Here is a 25,761-nt window from a genome sequence, read left to right as displayed (position 1 = left end):
GATAATGTTACAATTTTCATCTTAGAACAGCTCTTCTATCAATGAACATTTAAGCCTCACATGACAATGCGCTTGGGAGCCAGGAATTTCCACAAACAAGATGATTTCTATCACAGTAACAAGATAAGTTTACCAGCACTGCTAGGTGATTTAGGCTCCAGGCTCCACAGCTCTATCACCATCAAATGTAAGTCAAGCCCTCATGCTGCATAGGAGTTTCTGGGGAAAAAATTACTTCAACATTTTCAGTATTTCTGCCTGCTCTATGATACACGCTAGTTACAGCGTGACTTCTTACCTTTATACTAGAAATCTGTGAATCGCTTTTGTCTTTTTGTTGCTTTTTCTCCTCTCTCCTGCGTCGATATGCTCGGACCCTTGCACAAGTCATCATACTTTCAAAGTATAAGTAGACAGGATCCTTGTCCTCCTCTCGAATCTACCAAAAAAAAAACAAAACCCCACACCTCTCCATTCTAGACACACACTAGCTTCATGAAACAGTTTTGCTTTCTAACAACACTTCAACATCAACGCTTCAATAGTAAATGTCAAAAGAAAGCTCTAGCATTTAAAGCTGAACCTGCCCTCTTAGTATCACATAGCCCAGTCTACATCTTGCTTCCAAACACGTACGTGGGGAGGGGGGCGATGATGGGACAGGATGGAACACGACGACCACCCCCAAAAACCCAAACTCGTCCAGATACTCTTTTAAGTGGGGAAACGAGTCCTAAGTTATTTAGTGTGGAAACAAGTCCTAAGCATTGTTTAATATTATCTGGTATACATTAAATAGCAACTCTGGGATGTTTGTTCTTCAGACATAACTACACTCAACTCTACTGCAGTTCTTCCTCTACCGCTCTTGTTGCTTTTGTTAGATACTGAGGGGAGAGGCAAATGCAGATCCTTCCTCCACTGACAGTGAAACCTCAAACAAGAACAAAAAAAAGACTCCAGAACTACACTGAACACTGTGTGTCTATATCTCAATTTTTTTTTTTGCAAGTAATTCATTAATCAGAGAGGTTACATTATGCAGCTAATAACTCTCACAAACATTACAGGACCAGCAATCACTTTGCCAGAAATAGTATATATTATTGCATTTTTTTAAAGGAGGCTATTAGTGACTCATAATCACCTTTCACCATCTGCATATTGCTACAATAAATTCTCAACAGAAGACATAGTTAAAAGATTTGTACACAGTCAATTCATCCTAACTTATCAACATACCTATGGGCTGTCAATCTTAGGCCTTCATCTCAAATTTCATCTAAAATGGCCTAGCACAGACGCTTTTGGCAGTGTTTGTTTTAATTTTCAATACAAAGAAAACCAAACATATCTCTCTTCCTTTCTTACCACTGGATTTGGTTTAGGAGTATACACTCTGCCTGGTTTCATTCCACTGGAAGATCTATGCTTACTAGAAAGCAAAACTTCAGTGTTGGGCAGAAACGCAGGTCTAAATGGTTCAAGAACAGATGGTGTTGGGATGTAAGTTGGCTCTGGATCTATTTCACCTTCTACTTTCACCCACAATGGACAATTCCTAATAGGCTGTTCTGGCTCCGAGTCGCAGATAGCTGAAAAAAGAAGGGGGGAAAAAAAAAACCCACAACTTACTTATAAATGAAACACCATCTAACCCAGCAGTAACAGAAATTTTTGTTTGAGCCCGATATCTAGCCATGCAGCAATCACTAGTTCATACTGCCAGAAGACACTACTGGCACTACTGGTTGTTTTTCTTGTCTCAAATTCTAGCCAAAAGTGACTGGCATTTGTCCACAAGAGGGAGGAAATTAAAATAAAAAATTATTCTACACTAATCATTGTTTCTCAGTTGTACCGTGATGGCAGATACAGAAAAACACTGAAGAATTAGAGGTCTTCATTGATGCTGCTACCTAGAAATTATAAACACCCCCAAAAAAACAGACTTTATACCGCAGCTCTATGGAAGAATTCATTTATTCCAGTGGAACACCGGGTAACTTTATGTTCATTTTCAGCTATTGCTGAAAGTACTACTAGCAAGGAAGTGAAAGTGTAAACTCATGGTCAGCTTCTAACAATTTGTTTTTCTGAGCATACCTTAGGCCAGATCTGAAGTGACTGTAAGTCTTTTATATTTCCACTGAAGTCAATGAACCATGCAGCTATATATAGCAACTGAAAATACAGCTCTAGATGCTCACTTGATAAGAGGGAAAGAAAACAGAACTATGACAGTGAAGATTACCAACAGTGATAGTAACAATCTCATCCCCTTAGTCTTTAAAGATATTTGGAGAGTTAAGCAAGACTTTAAATTATCAAAAAGAAACTCCAGCGATTTGATCACAATAAACAACTAAGTAGTGCCCAAAATGCGGATCAGCTAAGAGTTTAAAAAAAGGGAAAAGCTGTTATTTCCTGCTAGTCAGCTATATGACAGCAGATGTTGCAGACATCTCTTGGAATTCACTCCCAATTTCTGGATTTAGAAGTGGCATCACTACTATGTCCTAATAAAAATGCCCACCAAGATAGGTGGTTTCTGCAAAGCTGCGAGTAATCACTTTTGCCCAGCAATACTCACTGTATTCCACCCTTTTTCTCTTCTTCTTATCTTTCTGCTTCAGCTCATCTTCCTCTCCATCACCCACTTCTTCCACTTCTTCATCCTCTTGCTGATCTTCTTGTGTTCCATAGAACACCAGACTTCCACGTACAGACTTTTTCATTATTTTCTTATGTTTTGATCCTCCCTTCACCACCAACATTCTTCTCTTCAAGCAAGTACAACCAAACATACAGTCTGGCCTGCGGCAGTGGGTAGGCTGACGTTTCTCCAGTGATAGACTGGCACATATGCAACCCAGTCGACAGAAATCATTATTGCAAGGAGGTGCTCGTCGTCTTATTATTTTGTGGATAGGTTTGTTTTTGAGAGAAGCCTAAAAAAGTTTTAAAGAAGTATACACTTCAAATTTCAGTAAGAGGAAATTTTAGTAAGATGATTAAATCAAGCATACGCAAAATTGCTATTCCAAGTTCTTTTAGAATAACCCCTCCAACTACAGGGTTTACATATGAAAATTTGTCATCTATACTGAAAAACAACACAACAGAGGAGAGTTTGCATTTGAAGTCTTCTGAGAGGCAATTTGAGACAGCTAAACCATCTTGGTAATAAGTAGGATGTGAAGAAAGCAAAAGAGGTTATCACGTGACAACCAAGTTACATGACCAGGATTTTTTGCAGTTAGTTCAACTGAAAAAAAAAGTGACAAATAGTAAGGAAATGCAGTTACTAAATAGCAATTGTATTAACCAGAATTTTTAATGGTGAAAATTTGAGATAACTCAAATTATTAATGATTCATATCCACAAGCTATTATCAAAATTAGTTTTTTCATATACTGTTAAGACAGCACTTCTCAACTTCCACTGCAAAGACACCACAAAGGAACATTATGCTTTGTCATGCTCCTTAGCAGCTTCAGTCTTATTTTCTACATCTATATGCAACATCAGTAAGTGCACAGATTTGGAAAAGCAACAGTACAGAAAGGAAGGAAACAATTACAGATCTACCTGAGCTGTAAGCAGGGTTGCCAGAGAGATGTCTGCTCGTTCTTCTGTAATGTAGGTTCGTGGTTTGCCATCCCAGAGAGCACACTCTTCCAAGTCCATTAACTTCACTTGAGATTTGGACAAACCTGGTGGACGAGAGGCTTGTTGCTGTTGTGGTGCTTGGCGCAAAGTAATTTGTTTTGGAAGTATGCTTTCATCCAGAGCTGGCACCAAAAAACTATCTGCTTGGTTAGTCAAACTGCTACTTGAGACAGGCTTAGCAGCCTTTTCCCCTGATGCTGAAGAGTTCTGTTTCTGCTTTGCAGAAACAGGTGAAGGCAGTATAGGCTTGTAAGATGATTTTGCTCTACTGTTTGTAGATGTCTGTCTGTTTTGAGTCTTTGTCTTCCTAGAGGTAGATGACAGAGGAACAGGCCTGAACGTATCAGATGTTGATGGAATTATGGTGGACTGCTTCTTTAAAACACTGTCAAGTGTTCGCACATAGCTAGTGCTCTTAGTGGGAAGCTGATACACCACAGGAGAAGTGGGAGCGCTAGAAGAGAATCCCATACTTGTTTCCATCAACTTCCCTTCATTTTCCAGGTACTCATCCAGCTTGTCACTACAGAACGCTGAGCGATTCTTCAAGGAACCTTCTGAACTACCACCTAAACAAATAAAGAGCACTTTAACCAGCTCCTGGGAAAACACACTGACAAATCTTGTAATAATTAAACAATATAGAAGAGTTAAGTATCTCTCTAAAAATATATATACACAATTCTTTTAGAAGAGTAAAACACAAACACACCAAATATAATCTGCTCTGAAACACAACCAGCTGTCTGGACAACTGTTTTTCACAGAATCACAGAATGTTAGGGATTGGAAGGGACCTCGAAAGATCATCTAGTCCAATCCCCCCGCCGGAGTAGGATTACCTAGATCATGTCACACAGGAACGCGTCCAGGCGGGTTTTGAATGTCTCCAGAGAAGGAGACTCCACAACCTCTCTGGGCAGCCTGTTCCAGTGTTCAGTCACCCTCACCGTAAAGAAGTTTTTCCTCATATTTATGTGGAACCTCCTGTGTTCCAGCTTGCACCCGTTGCCCCTAGTCCTGTCAAGGGATGTCACTGAGAAGAGCCTGGCTCCATCCTCATGACACTTGCCCTTTACATATTTATAAACATTAATGAGGTCACCCCTCAGTCTCCTCTTCTCTAAGCTAAAGAGACCCAGCTCCCTCAGCCTCTCCTCATAAGGGAGATGTTCCACCCCCTTAATCATCTTCGTGGCTCTGCGCTGGACTCTCTCCAGCAGTTCCCTGTCCTTCTTGAACTGAGGGGCCCAGAACTGGACACAATATTCCAGATGCGGCCTCACCAGGGCAGAGTAGAGGGGGAGGAGAACCCCTCTTGACCTCCTGCTAACCACACCCCTTCTAATACACCCCAGGATGCCATTGGCCTTCTTGGCCACAAGGGCACATTGCTGGCTCATGGTCATCCTGCTGTCCACTAGGACCCCCAGGTCCCTTTCCCCTACGCTGCTCTCCAACAGGTCTGTCTCTAACTTGTACTGGTACATGGGGTTGTTCTTGCCCAGATGCAGGACTCGACACTTGCCCTTGTTATATTTCATTAAATTTCTCCCCGCCCAACTCTCCAGCCTGTCCAGGTCTCTCTGAATGGCAGCACAGCCTTCTGGTGTGTCAGCCACTTCTCCCAGTTTGGTGTCATCAGTGAACTTGCTGACAGTGCACTCTATTCCCTCACCCAAGTCATTAATGAATATATTGAATAGTACTGGTCCCAGTAGCGACCCTTGAGGGACTCCACTAGACACAAGCCTCCAACTGGACTCCGTCCCATTGACCAACACTCTCTGGCTTCTTTCCTTCAGCCAGTTCACAATCCACCTCACTACCCGATCATCCAGACCACACTTCCTCAGTTTAGCTGCGAGGATGCTGTGGGAGACTGTGTCAAACGCTTTACTGAAATCGAGATAGACCACATCCACAGCTTTACCATCATCTATCCACCGGGTTATGTCCTCATAAAAGGCTGTCAGGTTGGTTAAGCATGACTTCCCCTTGGTGAAGCCATGTTGAGTGCCCCTAATGATCCCCCTATCCTTGATGTGCCTAGAGACAGCACCAAGGACAAGTTGTTCCATTACCTTTCCGGGGATGGAGGTGAGGCTGACCAGTCTATAGTTACCCAGGTCCTCCTTCTTGCCCTTTTTGAAGACTGGAGTGACATTTGCTTTCCTCCAGTCCTCAGGCACCTCTCCCCTTCCCCACGACTTAGCAAAGATGATGGAGAGTGGCCTAGCAATGACTTCCACCAGCTCCCTCAGCACCCGCGGGTGCATCCCATCAGGGACCATGGATTTATGGACGTCCAGATTGCTTAATTGGTCCCTGACCCAGCCCTCATCTACCAAGACAGACTCCTCCTCTATCCTGACCCCGGGCCTCAGGGGTCCGGGGCTCCTCAGGACAGCCTCCAGCAGTATAGACAGAGGCAAAGAAGGCATTCAGTAACTCCGCCTTCTTTTTATCCTCTGTCTCCAGGGCCCCCACCTCATTCATCAGTGGGCCTACATTGCCTCTAGTGTTGGCTTTACCTGCAATGTATTTGAAGAAGCCCTTTCTGTTGTCCTTGACCTCTCTTGCAAGGTTTAATTCCAAGGAGGCCTTAGCTTTCCTAGTTGCCTCCCTACATCCTCTGACAACAGATTTCTATTCCTCCCAAGTGGCCAGACCCTCCTTCCATGATCTGTACACCCTCTTCTTCCACTTGAGTTTGCCCAGCAGTTCCCTGTTTAACCATGCAGGTCTCCTGGTACCCTTCCTTGACTTCCTGCCTGCTGGGATGCTCTGATCTTGAGCTCGGAAGCAGTCCTTGAATGCTAACCAACTATCTTGGGCCCCCTTACCTTCTAGTACCCTGTCCCATGCGATTTCCCCTAGCAATTGCTTGAAAAGGCCAAAGTTGGCCCTACTGAAGTCCAGGGTTGTGATTTTGCTAGATATTCTGTTCCTGCCACATGAGATCCTGAACTCCACCATCTCATGGCCACTACAACCAAGGCTGCCCTCAACCTTCACCACTTCAACCAGACCCTCCCTTCTTAGTGAGAACAAGATTCAGCAACGCCCCCCTCCTGGTTGGCTCATCCACCATTTGCATCAGAAAGTTATCATCAATGCACTGGAGGAACCTCCTGGACTGAGGATGGCTGGCTGAGTAGGCCTCCCAGCAAATATCAGGGTAGTTGAAGTCCCCCATGACAACCAGGGCCTGTAATTGAGAGACTGCTCTCAGCTGCCTGTAGAAGGCCTCATCACCCTCCTCATCCTGATCCTGTGGCCTGTAATAGACACCCACAACAGTATCACCCCTGCCAGCCTGCCCCTTAATTCGCACCCACAAACTCTCAACTCGCTCCTGATCCGCCCCTGGATAGAACTCAATACGTTGTAGCTGCCCACTCACATAAAGAGCAACTCCACCACCTCTCCTTACTGGCCTGTCTTTCCTGAACAGGACATAGCCATCCATGACCACATTCCAGTCATGTGAGTTGTCCCACCAAGTCTCTGTAATTGCCACTAGATCGTAGCCCCCCGACCGAACACGGATTTCTAACTCCTCCTGTTTATTCCCCATGCTGCGTGCATTGGTGTACAGGCATTTCAGGGAGCGAGCTGAGCACACCGATTGTGGAGATTTTACACATGTATTCATTCACAAAAACAGTAAGCCTTCAACAGGCAGTGCTTCTATGAAGCTTACTTTGTTTGTCCTGAACATATAGCCTACCTGGTACACCACAATACATCTGGAATACCCCAACACAACATTGTACCAAAGCACAGAAGGTGCTATATAAATAATTAATCTAAATGTAAAAATTGGCAAATTGCCAAACATCCATTTCTCCCTGAGGCAGGGCAAAGTACTCAGATACGTAAGGAATATCTACTATAACTGGAGTTAAAAACACACCAATATAAATGAAAAGTACTCTAGTTCATTAGGGTCCCTGGGGCAACAGCATTCTGAAATTATCATACTTCCAAGTAAACTCAAAACTGACGAACAAAACCAAAACTATTAGAGCTTTGATCTTCACTCAAGCCTTCTGTGTAAAACGGAATACCTGTATTTTCGTCTTACTCAGAGTAAGTTTCTCTCTTCCCTCATAAACCTCCATTCTGACCATGGAAGCAGTACCAAAAAATTCTTTATTCATGACAGTTTCAATACTAAAAAAAAAAAATTAAATCTTTCAGTATGACACATTTAATTACCAAACTGCAAGATCTATGGAAGGTCAAGAAAAAGGCCATGTGTTGGAAATATGTACATGGATCTCTCTCTCTTTTTTTTTTTTTTTTTACCTTCATTTCTAGAAGCACCATGAAGCTTCCCTCGCCAGCCTTTGATTTTTGTGAAATCATTTGTCTTTCCTGTCCTGGAAACAAAAGGAAATCCGGTATCTGGAAAAGAAGAAAGCTAGCCTCAGTTTATGAGCCAAGCTTGATTGTATCAATGTCCTAGCAAACTCTGCTTATTCCTTTTCAGGGACAGATGAACACTAGTAAATCAAAAGGCTGAATAAAGAGACCTGATTTTGACCCCCCCCCCCCCCCCCCAAATTAACAGAATACGTAACAAAACCAAGCTTCCTGTAGAGTTCTGCTGTACGGCCATGAATCTGCTATCCCATACAAAAGATGTCTTCTCCTGTATTTTCAGTTTTAGTCTCCTTAGCAATGGTGCAAGCAGTTGATTCCAAAACTCAAAACAGGCGAATCAGCAAGTTAGTCGGCTAAAATGGAACAGGCAGGTTTTGAGCTGATACTACAACCTCCCTCAATGAGGAAAGTAATTTGAGTCTCTCCCCTCAATTGAGCCAATGACTTTTATAACACCTGTAGAAACTTCATTTAACGTTTGCTGTTCTGTCAAAGTACCTATTAACAGTAGAGACAGGGAATAATCATAAAAGGCAAACAGCAATATCTCTGTCAAGTTCTCCATCAGCTCTGGGAGCTAAATTGGAATGTAAGAATACTAATAGGGATCTGTGTGCCTGTTTTACATATTGCTAGGCTAGAAATAATTGCATTTGACACTGAGCTAACTGAGGTCTTCTGAATTGAATCTGCCTCTTGCAGTGTAAACAAAGCTGAGATACAATGTCTGCCTCTTTACCAGCTCCCAAAAGCAGCAGATTAAGACAGACACAGTAATCAGAATATTAAAGTAGCCGAAAGAGGTAAGTAGGTGAAATATAAGCACCCCTATACTTTGTCCAACCAGTTTATTATTGAAAACAGTATCTACCAACAGTACTGGAATCATAGTCACATTATAATGAGAAATGCACTTGTCTGGATACCAAATAAGTTTAATGTGTGCATTTACCTTTAGGAAATCCAGCTCTAATAGACAAAACATGCCCATATAAAATAAGCTAGACAGATATTATTATTGGATCACAACCACCACAAAAATGAAGGCTAAAGACAATCTGGTCAGAATTACTCAGGACTCCTTGGCCAGTAACCACATAATGATTTGAGGAAGTTCTCACATTTTGTCACTTTAACACCACTTTAATCTTTAAGATATCAAGTTCAACCAAATGGCCATTCCCTCCTTCTGACTACTAATAAAAAGGTAATACTTGAGATTTCCGCAAATTCATATTCACCTGGAGAATTGGGACTGGTTCCCGGATAGCTCCACAAAGAGTAATTTGAGTAGGAAAGAGGAAGCTGCACACCCAAGTACTTCAAGTCAATACTCATTGTTGGATCCACAGAATTCAACTTCAGTCCCACTGCAAGAGGGAAGTATCAGTTAATGTCTCAATGCAGCAAGATGTTAGGAAAAAGAAAGTCAAGACGTTTACCAAAAAATATACCAGTAAGTTATATACAGGCTTTTCTAGCATTCATCCACCATTTTAAGTGACCTGAAAAAGAGCATTGGCAACTATACTTATACTGGATTTGTAGCAGGTATGAATCAAAGAGCATTTTAGGGAATCTGAAATCAAGAAAAAATGGAATTTCTTTTCACAGTTTTCTTGATTACTACTGAAGTTTCCACAGAAATTTATTAACCAAAGTGCCAGCGTTGCAATAAAAGTTTTTGTTCGTTTTTTGAAGAAGTTAGCACTGTTTACATCCTTGAATGCTAGTTACTGCCTGAACCAACGCAGCTGACTATTTGACATTTCATATCATTACATAAATTATCAATCCTGCCAGTGGTGCTTACACATCCTGTTCTTGTGTAAGAACATATACCACACACACTTCAGTTTCAACCAGCAGTAAGAGAAAAGAGCAAACCACATTTTACTTCTAAAGAAGTGTGTGTACACATTTGCAAATTATGATATAAACAAAGTTGTATTCAGACAGTGCTCTAAGGACTCGTTCATCAAACGATCCAGATCTCAGCAGGTTATTTTTTTTCTAGACTTGGCAGTTTGCAATAAAAAACTTCTTTTTTTTTTTTTTGAGCAGGGGGGAAACCAGCTATAAAGAAACTAAAAAATCCATGTTGTTGATGCCACCACAAATGCTTAGCTGCCCATAACATCTTCCTTCACCAACTCCCCCAAAATATTTGAATTGAAAGACTTGACTTGGTCACAAAAAAATTGCCTTTACCCATGGCAAAACAAATAATAGATACAGAAATGCTGAGAAAAAAGAACTTAATGCATTTGACTTAGTACCTTTTTCAGAAAATATTGTTATAGGGAACTCAAGAAATGACTGTTGTCAATCATAGCATTCCAGTACTCCAGCAGGAGCTTTCTTTCTAAGATGCTTAAGTTGAATTCCCTTGTTTCTGAAGCATCTTCTTCCTGCAGCCCTGGTGTCTCTAAGGTCTAGATAGCCTCAATCACCATTTTCTTAACTTCACAAATCAACACCAATTGTGGGGTTCAGGTACAACTACAAAACATCATCAGTGAATCTCAAAAAGAAGCTTAAGCTTCTCAACTGCATTGTCTAAAACTAAAGCAGAGCTAACATCAAAATTGCTATGTGTATTTCCCATGCTGCAGTGAGGACAAGAAAGCCAGTAAGCTTCTACAAAATGGCTGAGAGCACATTTAGAAACATGCACTTCACATCTTCCAGACAGAAGGGAACCATGTCTCTTTGCCTGTTCTGTACTAGACGACAAGGAGGTATGAGTCATGATCTGTGACCAAGAAATTTTTGAGAACAAGTATCAGAATCAAGAAGGCTAACGAGGCTGCACCAAACTTCAGGATGCTTCTTCAGATCACTACGTCTGGGAAAAGATACAGCCCTTAAGTTTGGCCTAGAGGCACTCCTCAGACATCTTCTTATGTCTTACTGATGATACTACGGAGAGAGAGAGAGAGAGAAGAAAAACACCCCAACAACCCCTCTCTCCATTGACACCATTGTGTTCCTTCCCCGATCTCAAGTCTGCAATGGAAAGCGATAGCTCTGTAACTTTTTGGAAGGTGAAGGTAATCTGAATAAAGATTGATTCCAGTTCACATGCAGCAGCTGAAGTCTAACAACACAAGTATATGTATTGTTATTCACTTCACAGCCTGATCAAATTACATCTGTATCTGTCTGTAGTAATGCTCTTGCTGCAAATTGTCTTCACATAACTTCTTTTCCCTCTAAAAACTAGACAGGTGAGGGTTCTCTTCATCGTTGAATTACAATTCCACCATTTAACAGGCTCAGCAGATTACCATCCAACAGGAAATAAAGGTCACAAGTGTTCAAGAAAGTCAGAATTCTTCAAGTCTTTTTTTTCTTAGCCTGATGCTTGACTTTTCTTGTCCATTTTGTCGTATCTGTGAACTGCTCAGTACCCTTCAGAAGGTACCACACACTTCACCCCCACTCATTTAGAAGCTGGAGGAAAACCACGTGGGTTTTTCACGTTCCCAGTTTCAGGATCATGTCATGAGTAAAATACCCCTCGCTAGCGTTGTGGTTGCCAACATACTACATGGTTGCCAATATATCATAATTTTATTATATTTTTCTTGGGTAAAGATAACATCTAGGAGGCCTACAATATAATCCTAAAAGGCCTCAACATTGCCATAACATTTGCTCAGCACTGTATCTAGCATTGCCAGCAGCTGACCACAAAAGGGATTTTACCGCTGTTCTTGAAACGTGACAACACACACAGACCTGTGAGGGCAGGTTGGCCAGTGAGGTCATTAGAAAACAGGGCCGCCTATTTCTGGAATCATAGGAGGGAAAAACTGCATTTAGACACCTATGATAGAACTGTCAATGGTGATGCTATACCACTGAGGTACAACCTGGCTGGGGATAGGTTATCTTGTTTCATTCCCACCACATCCAGGACAGACCTTTAAGAGCTCTCTACTACCCTTCTTATGACTACTTTGCAAAGGTGGAAGACAGGAATGTCAACTCAACACTAGCAAGATGCAAAGACATGCCTTTAAATGGTTGCAGAAAATGCCAGGCTAGTTCTCATCATACCCTGTGCATAAACCATTCAAGATAATCCAGGGTTCTTCACAGTAGAAGCTCTGTGAGGACCCAAAATAACTAGTATCAGAGCCAAGATCAGTATTTGTAGTCTTAATCCCTACAGCATCACAGTTATATGTTTGAAAAATTCAGGTCCAGAACCTCAAGAGTATGAGACACAACGCTTTCGTTTGGATCAACTTCATGATCTGCTTTGATGCCTACGTTAACACCACCGGTCTCAGGACTACTATTGCTGAAGACTCTCAACATCATCAGCAGAGAGAACTTTAAGTTCTGCTGTGTTGATCCTCGACTTTCTTCCATCTGACCTCAGGATAGTATTGCATATAAATGTAAGATCACAAGCTAGAAGGACCTTACTTGGCTCTCTTCTGTGGCTAGTGAACCTGGATCTACAGTGACTCAAAGAAATACAGACTCAAACATAGCAAATGTAGTCTTAGTTAAGTGTTGCTGGATCTCTAGCTTCTCTACTACCAAGAAATGGCTGTTTTCTATGGAGGAGTAAAACCAACTCCACCTGCTCTCTACAAGGATTAGCTCATTACAAAACAGTCATGGCCTGAAGTCTGAAGGCTCAGCATCTTCTGCAAGAGGAACAGAATGACATGCTGCTTCTTGCTCTGCTGTTGGAGATTCAGGATTCATCGTTTGCCTCCTCCACCTCTTTCAGTTTGCAACACGAATGTGTGAAAATTAAAACATCTTTATTGGCCGGCTGAAGCTACTTTTAAAGCCTCTAAGAAAAAAACTGGGTCAGACACCACCGATTCTCTCTCACTGCCACAAGTGGCAAGAGGAAAACTGACAGTTTCACAAAAATTTCCTTTCATACTCTCACATTTGCATATACACACCTGTACACTTTCCTGCCTTTGAAAAAATATAATCAAAATCAGATCCCAGCTGTATCAGGCATACACAGTGTTACATCCAGTAGGAAATTATCAACTCAGTATGATTAAGTATAATATACAACCAGGTGCACCAACATGTACACTGCCCACTTACCTTCCTGAAGGCTAGGATGTATTACTTGCTTATGCCTCAAGGTCTTCAGCTCTTCCATCAATTCCTTTTCCAGTACTTGTATTCTTGCCTGACAATCTACTCAAAAATAAAAAAAAAAAAAGAGAATAATAATAAAAAAAATATTTACCATGCAAAAAATTCACTTAAATGATTAATTTTCCAGTGTCTCTCTACAAATTCCCTTGTTGCAGGGAATAACCACTTACAAAAATGTACCTGGATCATTTGTAGTCAACAAGGGAGCCTGAAGATTCTGTGTCTCTTCTCCTCCAGCTCTATCAACAGTGTGAATATCAAGAGCTTCCTACATACATAAAGAGCCTTGAATGAGATACCTTAAAACACTGACTTAGATGCAAGCTAGGCCACATCAAAATATCACCGAAATATTCAAAACATTAGATTGTTTAATAAACAAGTATGCATTCTTTTATACAGAACTCTAGATCCCACTATTTGTCCCCAAGTTGCTAAGAAGTAAGAAAAGGTTACAATTAACAAATGGACAAGATAGCAACAGATTTGGAAAGGGGCCATAAATCTCAAAACTTAGTTTAAAAGAAAATATACCTTCAGCTTATAAATACAAATGAGACATTAGAAAAGTTTTTGAACTTTTCTCAGAACAGTTAGGTTTTACCTTTGATGCAAAGGACACAAAGAGGACTCCATCAACATCTTCAAGGTCCGGCTTAACATCTGGAAGGATACTCCCAGGCCCCAGAGAGGTGGTCTTGCTTGTTATTACAGTTTTCCCTATACCTTTAGGTGGTCGACCAGCCTTGGAAATTTTCAGTTTCCGTGGTCTTCCTCTTCTAGTTGTAACTGATGATAGCGTGCTTTGATTGCTACCAGAGCCTTTCAGGGACACAGGATTCTTCATTATGCCAGACCTTTTTCTTCCACAGATCTCTTTCGCTGAAAAGTGACAACTTACTGAGCCCCTGAGATTAAAATTAGGTGATTCAGATAGAGCCCACTGGACCTCTCTGATTGAAGAGAATTTCTGTGACATTTTACTAGCAGGAGATTGTTTTTTTGTAACTAACTCCTCAGTTTCAGCGGTTGTGCCTGAGCTAGAGCCTTTGTCATTTTCAAAACACACAGGCAAGGAATCCAGTATTGCATTCAAAGGGGATTTCTCCTTCTTGCAAGAGGAGAGCATGGTCTGTGGCAACTCAGATATCTTCACTGTGCTCTTTGTGACTGCACAAGGTTCCAAATAGACCACAGGCATCTTACCACTATCCAGTTTTAACATTTTTGCTTTGGCAACACCTGAAGGACTGGTTAGCACACGCTTCCTAGACCTGAATTCTCCATCAACTCCATCTGTTTCGCTGCGCCTCATCAGGTGTTTTTGTAGGATGGGATCATCATCATCAGTGTTGGAATACTCATCAGTTTCTTCATCTGTGTCTTCCTGTTTCACACTTACTCCTTGTGTGCAAATATTTGATTCGTAGTCATAGTCATCTACTGGCTCCTCTTTAACGACTACATTAAAGTGCCCATTTGGGTCCAATGGGGATGCCACACGGGAACTGCTTTCGTAACTGCTAGCAATGGGACTGAGGTGGGAGGGAGGGGACAAAAAACACAACACAAGATCTTTATCAAATTTCTTCCTTTACTGAAATTCCATCATCTCCCATAATCCTTGGTTACCTACTATAAAAAATTTCCAAAATGCTCTGAGACATGAGTCTGCTCAACGAGCTCTCATTTACAAGCTTACATTTTTAGAAGTAAGCACTCAAAAAAACCCTGCCATCATCAAAACCAATCCAACTTCTTATCTGAAGGCAGCAGCACAATTTCCTTCCTTAGTAATATCAGGGTGACATCAGCGCTTTTTCCTATTTGAGACTCAGCATGAGCTCATGCTAAGCTATCATGTTTTAAATGATCAGAAGTGGCCTTAGTTTGCTGTGTATCTCATTAAGGCACCTTATTAAAGCCAGTGTACTTGCAAGTGAGAAGCCAAGTGAGTGCCTAAAGCATTTCAATTTACGTGATTTAACTAAAATTTTAGTTAATCCATCCTGAAGCCACGTACACAAAACTCCTAAATTCAGCTGTTCGTCTAAAGCTTACAGAATGTTAATATCCTATTGAGTTATGCTCCATCTTCCACTACATCCAAGTATTAACCTAACCAGAATTTGACACATCGTGCATTTGATACCGAAGACTAATGGTGCAGCCAGTTACACTACAATGATGGGCTTCCTTGAGGGACAGACATCAATCAAAAAAATCGCAGTCAGCAGTTTTGTTACGCGCATCAGAAGCTGGCTCCTCGTCATAAGAGAAAACAACTAAGATATGAAACCAGAAACTCATACCCACAACAAACCTCAGGAAACAACAGTCAGAACTTATTTACTAAACATATCAGATAGTATTCCAATATTCCCTTTATATATATTTTATAAGTTACTACACACAATTTTAATTATGTTAAATTATTATTCAAATTCTATTAAACTTGTGTTATTAAAATGTGATTAACAATATTTGTTAATGTTACTTAATGCTAACATAATTTCAAATATAACAATTTTAGTAACAATCTATTATAAACACAGGGAATAATGCTTTATCTATTGCACACGTATGCGTGTGCCTTTGTATTTTATTATCTACCCCTTCCCCCTTTAAAGAATGACTACGCTCAGTTGAACCCCTGGATGGGACTGAGTCGGGGGGGGAGGTGTGTGGGTGGAGATGTGGAGGAAGAGACTGCTTCTGCCTCATGTAGACTGAGGACACACATAAGGCAGAAAAGTTGGGACACAGAAGAGTCACAACATAGATTTGGGAGTCTCCACCTCATGAAGAAAGACTGCAGTGTTAAAACACAGAGCGGATAGTCAAGACACAGATTTATATACTTACATACCTATTCTCAGGTATATACAACCTTTTACATAGTTCCATTCTCAAAACCATCAGAAAAATTGAACATTGGTGGGAAATACGATGCACTACAGCACTAGGAACTCCACTTCCTTTGGAGAGCATTATCTGAGAGCCAGCAGTTCCCAACTTCTGACTCTCGCCCAAATCTAAACCCAGAAGAAATCACTACCCTGCATAAAAGCAAGATAGTGCCTATTAACTACTAGTAATAGCTTCCCTATGACAAACAAAATTGCCCGGTCTTCATTAATATGTAAATATTAACGTGTCTAGTTTGATAAATGAAAATGCCACTTGCTCAACAGTGTCCTTGAACAGCTGACATATTTATGAACAGATCTCAACTGCATGACATGAAAACATTGTCAAAAGATCTGAAGGAAAAGGGAGAACTGATGTTTTGAAAAACTCCAGCACACAGAAAGACAGTTCTGCCATCTCTTGGATGAGACAAATTTCTCTCTTTCCAAGTACAGAATCTGACTTTTTCACATAGATTACAAAAACATAAAAAGAAAAGCTGGACAATGCTTGAGGGTAGTTCTAGGACTGTGGTAACATTTATTCATCAAATGATAAGTGGTTCCTAGCCCAGAATAAAGAAAAACCCTTTACAAACTTGCCCCGTCTGTGCAGCTTTTAGCACATTTCAGAGATAAACTGTCTTGGAGGTGAAATCAGGGAAGCCACCTAACATGCTTTGGACCAAAAGAAATTAAGTCTGCCAATTTGCATCACCTGTTCTTAACGAAGGTCCTTGAGTCCTTAAAATTATGGGGTTTATTCCTTGGGAAAGAGAGGAACAAAAAAACCCGAAGCTATCCAATTCAAACAGTTCTCCAAATAATTTGCTTCAATGACCCCTTCAGACAAACAAAATGATCAAAATTTTAACTTTTTCAATTGCAGCTGACACCAAGGAGAAAAAAATAGCACTCTGAGACAAATAAACCTTTCAGTAACTATTTTCAGAGTTTTACTGTTTTGTTTTCAATAAGCAAAGTTATCTACACACTTCTCCATGCGTATTCTTAGGAACTAAAGAAAGCCCATCCTCTCTGAAATCAGCGTACTTTCAGTCTTCAAGATGTGTTTCTCTGGAATTTACAACAACATTTTTGGAGAATATAAGAAGTCTAGAAGACATTCTTCTTCCTAATACACTGACACTGGAAAACACTGCAAAAGAAAGGTTAGGACACTCTAGATACCAAAGCAATTCTAGTATTCTTAAGAATTGTTACAACTAAACTCAATATAGTCTCAAAGAATGGAGAACTTTGTAATTTTAAGTTTTTCAGTTACTCAAAAGGCAAGGAGACAATTTCTGCAAGGAAAACAGAAAAACTATTGAGCAAACCTCTGTCCTCTCTAAAACACACTGAAGCAGGGTAGTAATACAGCCTTTGAAACAAACTGTATAATTATGTCACAAATACAACTTTTTTTCTTGTAAGAACTGACCTCCAATTACACCATTAACATTATCCTAATATCCTGCAGTTAAATAATTTCTTGGTGTACTGTTCTACATAAGGCTGCTTTTGTCACTACATCTTTGGCAGAGTAAGTCTGGTATTCACAGACAGACATGAAGAAACATGGCAGGAGAGAAACCTCTTATTTTTAAAAAATCACTTCTTCAGGTTTAGAGTATTTCTAGCATCTCTTGACACAGATTAACTGTTCACTAAATCTGCTCTATCCTACCGCTTAGATTTTGGAAACTAAGTGAAAGTGCAGTACAATAACAGGTTTCACCAGGCTTGCTTTACCACCATGAACACTTAGGAGTTAGCAGGTTCCATACTATGGGTAGGCTCTCAATATACACTAGATTGCTTTACTACTGTTGTGTGATATGAATAGAATGGTTCAAACATTCAATACTGGATAAGTACGTACACATAAAATTACCACAAAGTAAATTAAGGTCTGAACAGTATAAGAGTTTTTCTGAAGTACTTTCCTAGGTGCAGATCTCTTACCTCACAGCAAACATGAGGCAACCAAGTACCAACAGGCAGGCTCTCTCATACTACTTTGTAGAATAAAATAATTCACACAAGCAGTTATTGACAAAACAGTGGCATGCTGTCAGTTACAACTGTCTTGTAGCAATACCCATATACACCACACATCCTCACCCATCCGCTAATGAAAGCTGAAGATACAGAGACAGCACCTTGCTGTGGTAAGCAACTCTAAAAAGAAAGGCAATGTTTTGATGACTGCAATGTGCTCTGTTTAAAACTCTGAAAAATTAGTCTTCTAAAATGCTATGAGGGTTAAGGGAAATTCCTCAACGCTTCTTTACAAAGGGAGTTAAAGCAACATAAGAAAAAATACTGAACTCTCACACTTCTCAGACACATTAGAAAGTTCAGACTGAATGAATGTTTAAGCAAACAAAAGCCTTCAGTAATGCTAAGTGTTCTGCCATTTCAGGTCAGGCAAACTTCAGCTGTAAATCTGTATACTGAGCATCCTATTATTTAATGTTTTAACAAATATCCCACCCAACTCGTATTTGTGCTAAAAATAGAATGTTAACCCACCTTTCAGAGACTTCTTGTTTTAGCTTTGGCATATCACCTGAAGACAGGTCAGTGTCCAGGAAACCCAAGAAGTCCCTTTCTGCATTAAAGGACTCTTTTTCCAGATCAGTGTCTGATGGGTTTTGACCAATGAATGAAGAATCTGAACTTCTCTGGTGCAAATCTAATGTATCAACTTCAGCACGGTGACCACGAATGCCAGCAGTTCTAAAAACCTCACCTCTTTCCAAGTCTAAGTTACTGTTTTGTTTCACATCACGCTGAGGTCGACTATTCAAGCCATCATCTCTGAATCCTTTAGCAAAAGGATTGTAATCTATTTTCAGCTGGGTAATCTGGATGTTCTGGTAGGCTGTAACTGCAAAGAACTCTGTCTGTGGAAAGGTAAACGTATGGACATCAGGGCCATTCAGCTGAATGACTTCTGTGGCTTTGTCTGCAGGCACCAAGTGAAGTCGCGGCAGATAACGGTGCATAGAATGCAAGATTATATGACCCTCCTGGTCCAGGGTGTTGTTGGTAAGCTTGAGTTTGTAAAAGGATACTGGCTGGTGCATCCAGTACTGGCCAGTGGAAGGGGATTCTGGATGAATAAACACTCGCCCAAGAACATGCGGTTCTGCCTTCCCACTGGGCTCCCACCAACGGCCATTCCATTTGTATCGGTGATTGTCCACAGGGGATATGTCCATGACTAGGATGTACCTCTGACAGGCATCCAGACCTGTAATCCAGTATCGGCAGTACGGGAACATGCGTCTCCCCTGCTTCGTCAGAATCATCTCTGTGTTGCGGTGGTAGAATTCATTCCACATACTGTTGTTATCTAGGGTGACAGTAATGCCCCCTGACACACAGTCAGCTGGGAGGCACGTCTTGACTTTGGGTTTTATTGGAGTTAATACAGTGCTGGCAAGAGCACAAGCATCACGGTTTGCTACTAGGATTCCTTGGTCAGCTTTACCATTTCCCTGCTGTTGTTTCAAGATGACAAAAAAAGTAGGCGCTGCGCCAGACACAGTCCCACCATCCCGGCTACCCAAGACAATCTGCTGGTTCTCCATGATGAGCACGCTTACAAGCTCTCAAATCAAATGCAAATTCTACACAGTTCTGACAATATTCAGTGTGTGTTCACCATTCTGAAAAAAAAGGAAAATCCAGTTAAAATTATTCAAATACAGTCTAAGAAAGTAATTAAGTCTCATGAGAAATCCTTTTTCTAACAGTTCTCCACATTAAAAACTTAAAAGATAATCAGTGCTATAAAACTGAGCACAATTAGTATATAACAAATAAAGGTTGCCTGTGTGTCTATAATTTAGGCCTTATAGACATGGGGGCTATGACACCTTTAAACTCCTCACTTCACTTGGTATTTCAAAGTGCTCTTTGTTCTGATATTCCCTCAACTCTTCAGATCATTTGCTTAACAAACAGCATTTGGCAAAACGTGCAGAAGTTTTCAGAAGAGCAAACAGCACATCTCTGACGCAAAGGCAGAAGTCATTTGCTCTTGCCAGAAAGAAAGAGTTCCCACAAGTCCAAAATGTCTCAAAAATGAAGAGGGGGAAAGAAAGGAAAAAGAATAAAAAAATACTAAAAACATTTTCCCCAAATTTCTTTACTGAAAAAGGCTAAGTTTGTGTGGTCGGGATTTCTTTGCTCCCCCCGGCCCCAACCCCAAGAACTTCTAAACATCTGTCCAAGGCAGAGACAAAGAATAGAAGGGAAAAATAGTTCAAACGGATAAGCTTTGGCGAAAAATGGGCAAACTAACCCCCCAAAAGGCCATGCATTAAATGGATGAATGTGAAGCACCAGGCAACCTTAGCTTCCTCTATCTTCCAAATTATGGAAGTAATTTAAATCGAGTAAGAAAATATTTGTACTGTTACAATCAGCCTAATCACTGTTTAGGGAACTAAAAAAGTTGCCTTTATCTGCATATACACAATTCTACTTCTGTGTGTCTACGTTACAGGTTAAGTATTATGTCAATACTGTAACAAAAGATCATAAACAACTTCATTTTTCAAACAGCCTCTACATTTCTCAACGTGAAAATTTAAAGTTAGCACTTCTGGTAACTCACAAGAATGCCATTCCCATATTCAGATGTTTGTATTTTGATCCTTATAATATATATGGAATATAACACTGACAAAAAATGATTGAATCTTGTATCAAGTGTCTAGTTGGTGAGAATCAGAGACAAGAGTGAATCACTGTCACTAGGAGTTAACTGCTTAAAAACAATCATATTTCTTTCCAGAGAATTAACTCAAAGTCACGAGTTTTAAGTGAACTGGGTATTCAATAAGACACTTTTATTTTGTTAGGTCTAGGTTACTGTAGGAGGAAACACTCCTCTGTGTGCACCAGCTGCCACATGCATGTGGGAAATGACCTCAAAGCTCAGGAGGCAGGCAATTTATACTCCATGATAAATGATCTTGACACCCAGGAAATATAAGAGATCTACTTCCACCCTTTAAACTCTGCACTTTAAAACTTCGTTTAAAAGTTAAATTGGAGGGAAAAAAAACAACCAGAACTGTTCTGCACAGGTTTTGAGACCTGTGAAGTTACAAGATCTGGTTTTCAGTTTTACTTTCAGGAGGAACCACTTCTCCACAAACATACCCACAACCACCCACCCCTACTACTTCATATAGTCTAGAACACAAAGTGAATTAGCTGTTCAAAACCAGATTTGTATTTTCTATTTTAAGAATGCTGCCCTGCTTTTTCAATAGAGCACATCTGAAGTCCCAGCAACACAAAAAGCTATCCCCAAAAAAACTTTTTCATGCTCATCTGTAAAAACACAATAGAAATAGGTCTACTAAAAATCAGAGGGGAGAAAGAAAACACATTCTCAGTTGCACGTGATTTTCCACCAACTTACCCTCTCTATATACACATACAGCATGTTTACACGCATACTGAACACACAATCATAAAGCTGAGTTCATATTAATGCTGTGCAATACACATCAAAATTGTATTAGCTCACGAAGGAAACTTACTACCAAAGCGATTTAAAATCTGGTTTAAGATACACAGAAAGCCTGTAACTTTAAATTTACTTGAGGTAGAACTTACACGTGCCAGAAATAAATTCAAAAAAAGCTCAACAACCATGCATTCAGCAAAAATTCTATGCCTACAGAGAGCTACTGAGTCACAGTTTCTGTTTTCCAGCACTTAGCGTTCTTACGTCGCACTGTTGTAGTTATTTCTACTACAAGCAGGGCTCACAGTATCAAGTCAAAGATGTGTGTTGTTACAATGTGATTATGCGCAATTACGGTAGCCAAAAGCTACATTATTTCTGCACTAACATGGCCTATTTCAAGAACAATTTCACACATTTTATTACACTTGCTCATACACACTAACCTATTTTATCATAGCTTGGAGTTTCTAATCCAGTATTTCAAGGAAAATGCGTGTATTTGTGGAAGCTGAAGTTCTAATCACCTTCAGATACTTCACTTCTCTACCCACATACAGACCTTGGATTTGAGAAGCAACATCTATCTAGACAGCAGGGGCCAAAAACACTCAAAGGGGCACTGAGAGGTGCTAAAAGCAGGAAAATAAACAGAAGGGAAAAAATCGATTTCGAAAAAGACCCAACAAACCCGAAACACCTGCAAACGAGACCACGACTGACGCACACAGCGCTCGCAGCCTTTCCCGTGCCGAGGGGCGGGGAGCGCTGCGCCCCGCGCGCCCATGACAACACCCCGCCGCCCGCGTAAGGGAAGCCGCGCCGCGACGGTGGAGCTGCGGAGCGCGAGACCCGCCGCACAGCCCGCCAACCACCGCCGCCGCGTTGCCGACGGAAGCCCGACGCCGGGCCCAATGGCAGCGAGCGCTGAACGCGCGGCGCTACCGTTCAACACCGCGGCAGCGGTGCCGCCCGCCCGCACACCCGGAGGGGCGGCACCGGCCCGGCAGGCTGCGCCCGGTGCTGCGAGATGCGAGCGCCCCGGCGGGGCAGGTGGCGTCACGACCACGGGCCAAGCGGCGCACTTGTCGCTTTTAATGCTCCCCCCGCCCCTTCCCCCGACGGACGGCCCCCAGCCGGAAGACTCGGGATGGGGGCAGGCAGCAGCAGCCGCCGCCGGGAGCCGCCCGGGCCTTTCCGGGAGCGGCGGGGGCTGGAACCGCCGCCTGCGGTGGCGGGCGGAGGCGGCGGGCAGCGGGACCGGCACACGTGGGGAAGTCACGCCGCTCTTCGCCGAGACCCGGCCCAGCCTGGCGACAGGGGCGCGGCGCGGCGCCGCCGGCGCTCCCGAGGCGGCCCCGCCCCCGCGGCGCGCGCGGCGGGGCGGCCCCGAAGCGGCGCCTCGCGTCGCTGCTGGGGAGCGGCCCGCGGGCCTGGGCCCAGTCGCCTCGTGGCTGCGCCTGGTGTTAATTTTCGCAGTTGGGGCGGCAGGCGAGAGGCGCGGGCGGAAGCGCGCGGAGCTCGCGCGCGGCGCGGCCGGGCGCCGGCGCCCCCCCGCTCCCCCGGTAGTTACCGTGCGGCGAGGCGCGGGGCCTCCCACTTCCTTTCTCCTCACGCGGACCGTGTGTCCGCCAGCTGGGGACAACGTGCGTGCGCACCGCGGTGACGTCACCGCGCCGCAGCGCGCGCAGGCGCGCCGCCAGCTCGCGCCCCCCTCCCTCCCGCCTGCCCATCACGTGCCGGCGCCACGCGCAGAGCCCGGCGCCCAGCCCAGTCCGGCCCCGCGCAGCGCCGCGCGCGGAGAAGCTTCTCGAACGCGCGCGGACGCGGCGCCCCGCCGCACGCACCGGGGCGGTGCCGGCAGCCGCCAAAGCCTTCGAAGCCACGCGGGGCTCCGAGCGGCAGCGCCGCCGCCGCGGCCCCGCCCCCCCGCCGCTGCCGCCCGAGGAGTACGGGCGAGGCGCCCGGCCGCACCGTTCCACCCGGCGGATAGGCTCGGCCCCGCCGCCTCAGGTCACGGGTCTGGCCCGGGGCCCGCCGGCGGCGGGGACGCCTCCCGCGCTGGCACACGACGGCCGGAGGGCGGCGCCGGCGGGATGCACGCCCGGCGGCCGCCCCGGCCGGGCACAGTCGGCGAGCGCCGCGCCGCGCCCCGGGCTGGCCCCCGCCGGGCCCCGCCGCTCGCCGGGCTCCTCAGCGGCCTGAGACACCGCCCCGGCGGCGTTTAGGGAGCCGCCCCTGCGGGCAGGCCGGAGGGGCACCGCACCGCCGTCCCCCGGGCCAAGGCTGCCTCCTCCCTCGCCTTTTCCTCTGCCAAGGCAATGCGCAGCAGACCTCCATGTCAGCCGGGAAAGCACCTCCTGCCTCCCCGGGAACATGTCAGTCGAGGCGGTCACGCTGAAGCCGGGATCGGCGTTAGTCTCCATCCCTCTGCACAGGTTTTCACTGATCTGCCAAAGCTCAAGTCAGAATTCAACCCTACAGCACCAAAGCTGCAGAAGTGCCCTGATTGTCACACAGCTGACAAAGGGTTGTGAAACCATGCCCCAGGCTAACAGAGTACCCAAGGCCTGGCATCCCATGTGATGTCAGGCAAACCAGTGAACAAACAAAACCTGGCTTAGCACAGGCCAGGCACAACCTTAACAGTCTTCCCACCCTCAGCACCCAACCAAGCAGTCTACCACACCACCCCCAGATTGGCAGTCCTTCACATACGTCAAGGAAATCGCAGTTTGTAAGCCAGGCACTTCTGAGAACAAGCCCACTAAAACAGAATTCTGAATGTTAAGGGAATTCACACCAAAATGCAGCACCATGAAGCCCCCCCCGCCGCCTTTTTGCATTAAGGGTATTTATTTTACAGCACTCCATCCATGACAAAAGGACGGATATTTACACAGTGGTGCCAAAAAGTCAAGGCATCATATTAGGCTGACTCCAAGGTCCAGTCACCAGCAGACCAAAATTTTGTACTGACTGCTGCCTACTACAGACCGTAACTTCACTAGGGCTGCTCCTCAGTTTAACTAACACAGACGTGCCTTTGCTGTCAGGATGGAGAAAATGAGGAAAATAAGAGCAACATTCAAAAGGCCAGCACCCCTCTGAAGGTTTATTTGCAACAGAAGTTTATGCTGTGGGAGATCATCTCAGAAGCACATAACTAAAGACATTTTTAACACACTTGGAAAAACGTGCATCCAAACAGTAACATAGGCAGGTCTGCAGGAGAAAACAATGGAGTATCTTTTCCCTTTAACTAGAAGAATGAACTAAGGCTGAAAAAAATGAGGATTAAACACATCCACTGTACAGAGAAACTGCTCAACCACAAAATTCTGCTAATACGAAAGAAGGTAAGGTTGTGATTTTGATACTTATAGCAGTTTACAAAGGAGAGGTATGGACAGCGGCAAAAGGGAAGCTTTAGCCCCATTGGGTTTGTTTGGGCTGGAATCAAGTTAATTTTCTTCATAGTAGCAGTATGGGGCTATGTTTTGGATTGTGCTGGAAAGAGTGTTGATAATGCAGAGATGTTTTCGTTATCACTGAGCAGTGCTTACACAGAGTCAAGGCCTTTTCTGCTCCTCACACCACCCCACCAGCAAGTAGGCGGGGGATGCACAAGAAGTTGGGAGGGGACCCAGCCATGACAGCTGACCCCAACTGACCAAAGGGATATTCCACACCATATGGCATCATGCTCAGCATATAAACCTGGGGGAAGAAGAAGGATGAAGGGGGACATTCGGAGCGATGGCGTTTGTCTTCCCAAGTAACCGTTACGCATGATGGAGCCCTGCTTTCCTGGAGATGGCTGAACACCTGTGCCTGCCGATGGGAAGGAGAGAATGAATTCTCTTATTTTGCTTCGCTTGTGCGTGTGGCTTTTACTTTACCTATTAAACTGTCTTTATCTCAACCTATGAGTTTTCTCACTTTTACTCTTCTGATTCTCTCCTCCATCCCACCAGGGCGGGCGGGGTGATCGAGTGGCTGCATGGTGCTTAGTTGCTGGCTGGGGTTAAACTACAACATCCATATATACTACATAAGGTTGGTATGGTGGAAGGGAAACACCTCAAATGCTGGAAAGCAGCAGATTTGAAGAGAAAAAAAGGTTCAGAGGAATTAGAAGG

General features: G+C 43.4%; 1 protein-coding gene across 12 annotated transcripts in view; it reads right to left on the bottom strand.

Annotated features, from left to right (window-relative positions):
• The window catches only part of MGA (MAX dimerization protein MGA), a 65,267-nt gene that overhangs the window by 32,399 nt on the left and 7,107 nt on the right, over positions 1 to 25,761 (bottom strand). For 9 of the 12 annotated variants that reach the window (XM_068397490.1, XM_068397493.1, XM_068397495.1 and 6 more), the window contains exons 2-11: positions 18,661 to 19,802; positions 13,818 to 14,748; positions 13,394 to 13,481; positions 13,157 to 13,252; positions 9,307 to 9,435; positions 7,988 to 8,086; positions 3,593 to 4,242; positions 2,594 to 2,951; positions 1,372 to 1,595; positions 299 to 439 (exon numbers count right to left, since the gene is read on the bottom strand). In XM_068397490.1, coding sequence (XP_068253591.1) covers positions 299 to 439; positions 1,372 to 1,595; positions 2,594 to 2,951; positions 3,593 to 4,242; positions 7,988 to 8,086; positions 9,307 to 9,435; positions 13,157 to 13,252; positions 13,394 to 13,481; positions 13,818 to 14,748; positions 18,661 to 19,724 — 3,780 coding nt within the window. In that variant the 5' untranslated portion in view covers positions 19,725 to 19,802. Of the gene's footprint in view, positions 1 to 298; positions 440 to 1,371; positions 1,596 to 2,593; positions 2,952 to 3,592; positions 4,243 to 7,746; positions 7,853 to 7,987; positions 8,087 to 9,306; positions 9,436 to 13,156; positions 13,253 to 13,383; positions 13,482 to 13,817; positions 14,749 to 18,660; positions 19,803 to 23,192; positions 23,253 to 25,761 lie in introns of those variants that run through there. The other 3 variants (XM_068397491.1, XR_011047907.1, XM_068397501.1) reach the window with 3 other exon arrangements.

The sequence above is a fragment of the Nyctibius grandis genome, chromosome 4, assembly GCF_013368605.1.
Source record: "Nyctibius grandis isolate bNycGra1 chromosome 4, bNycGra1.pri, whole genome shotgun sequence".
In the NCBI taxonomy this organism is placed as follows: Eukaryota; Metazoa; Chordata; class Aves; order Nyctibiiformes; family Nyctibiidae; genus Nyctibius; species Nyctibius grandis.
Note: the sequence above shows the minus strand (reverse complement) of the source record. Positions and strands in the feature narration are given on the sequence as shown.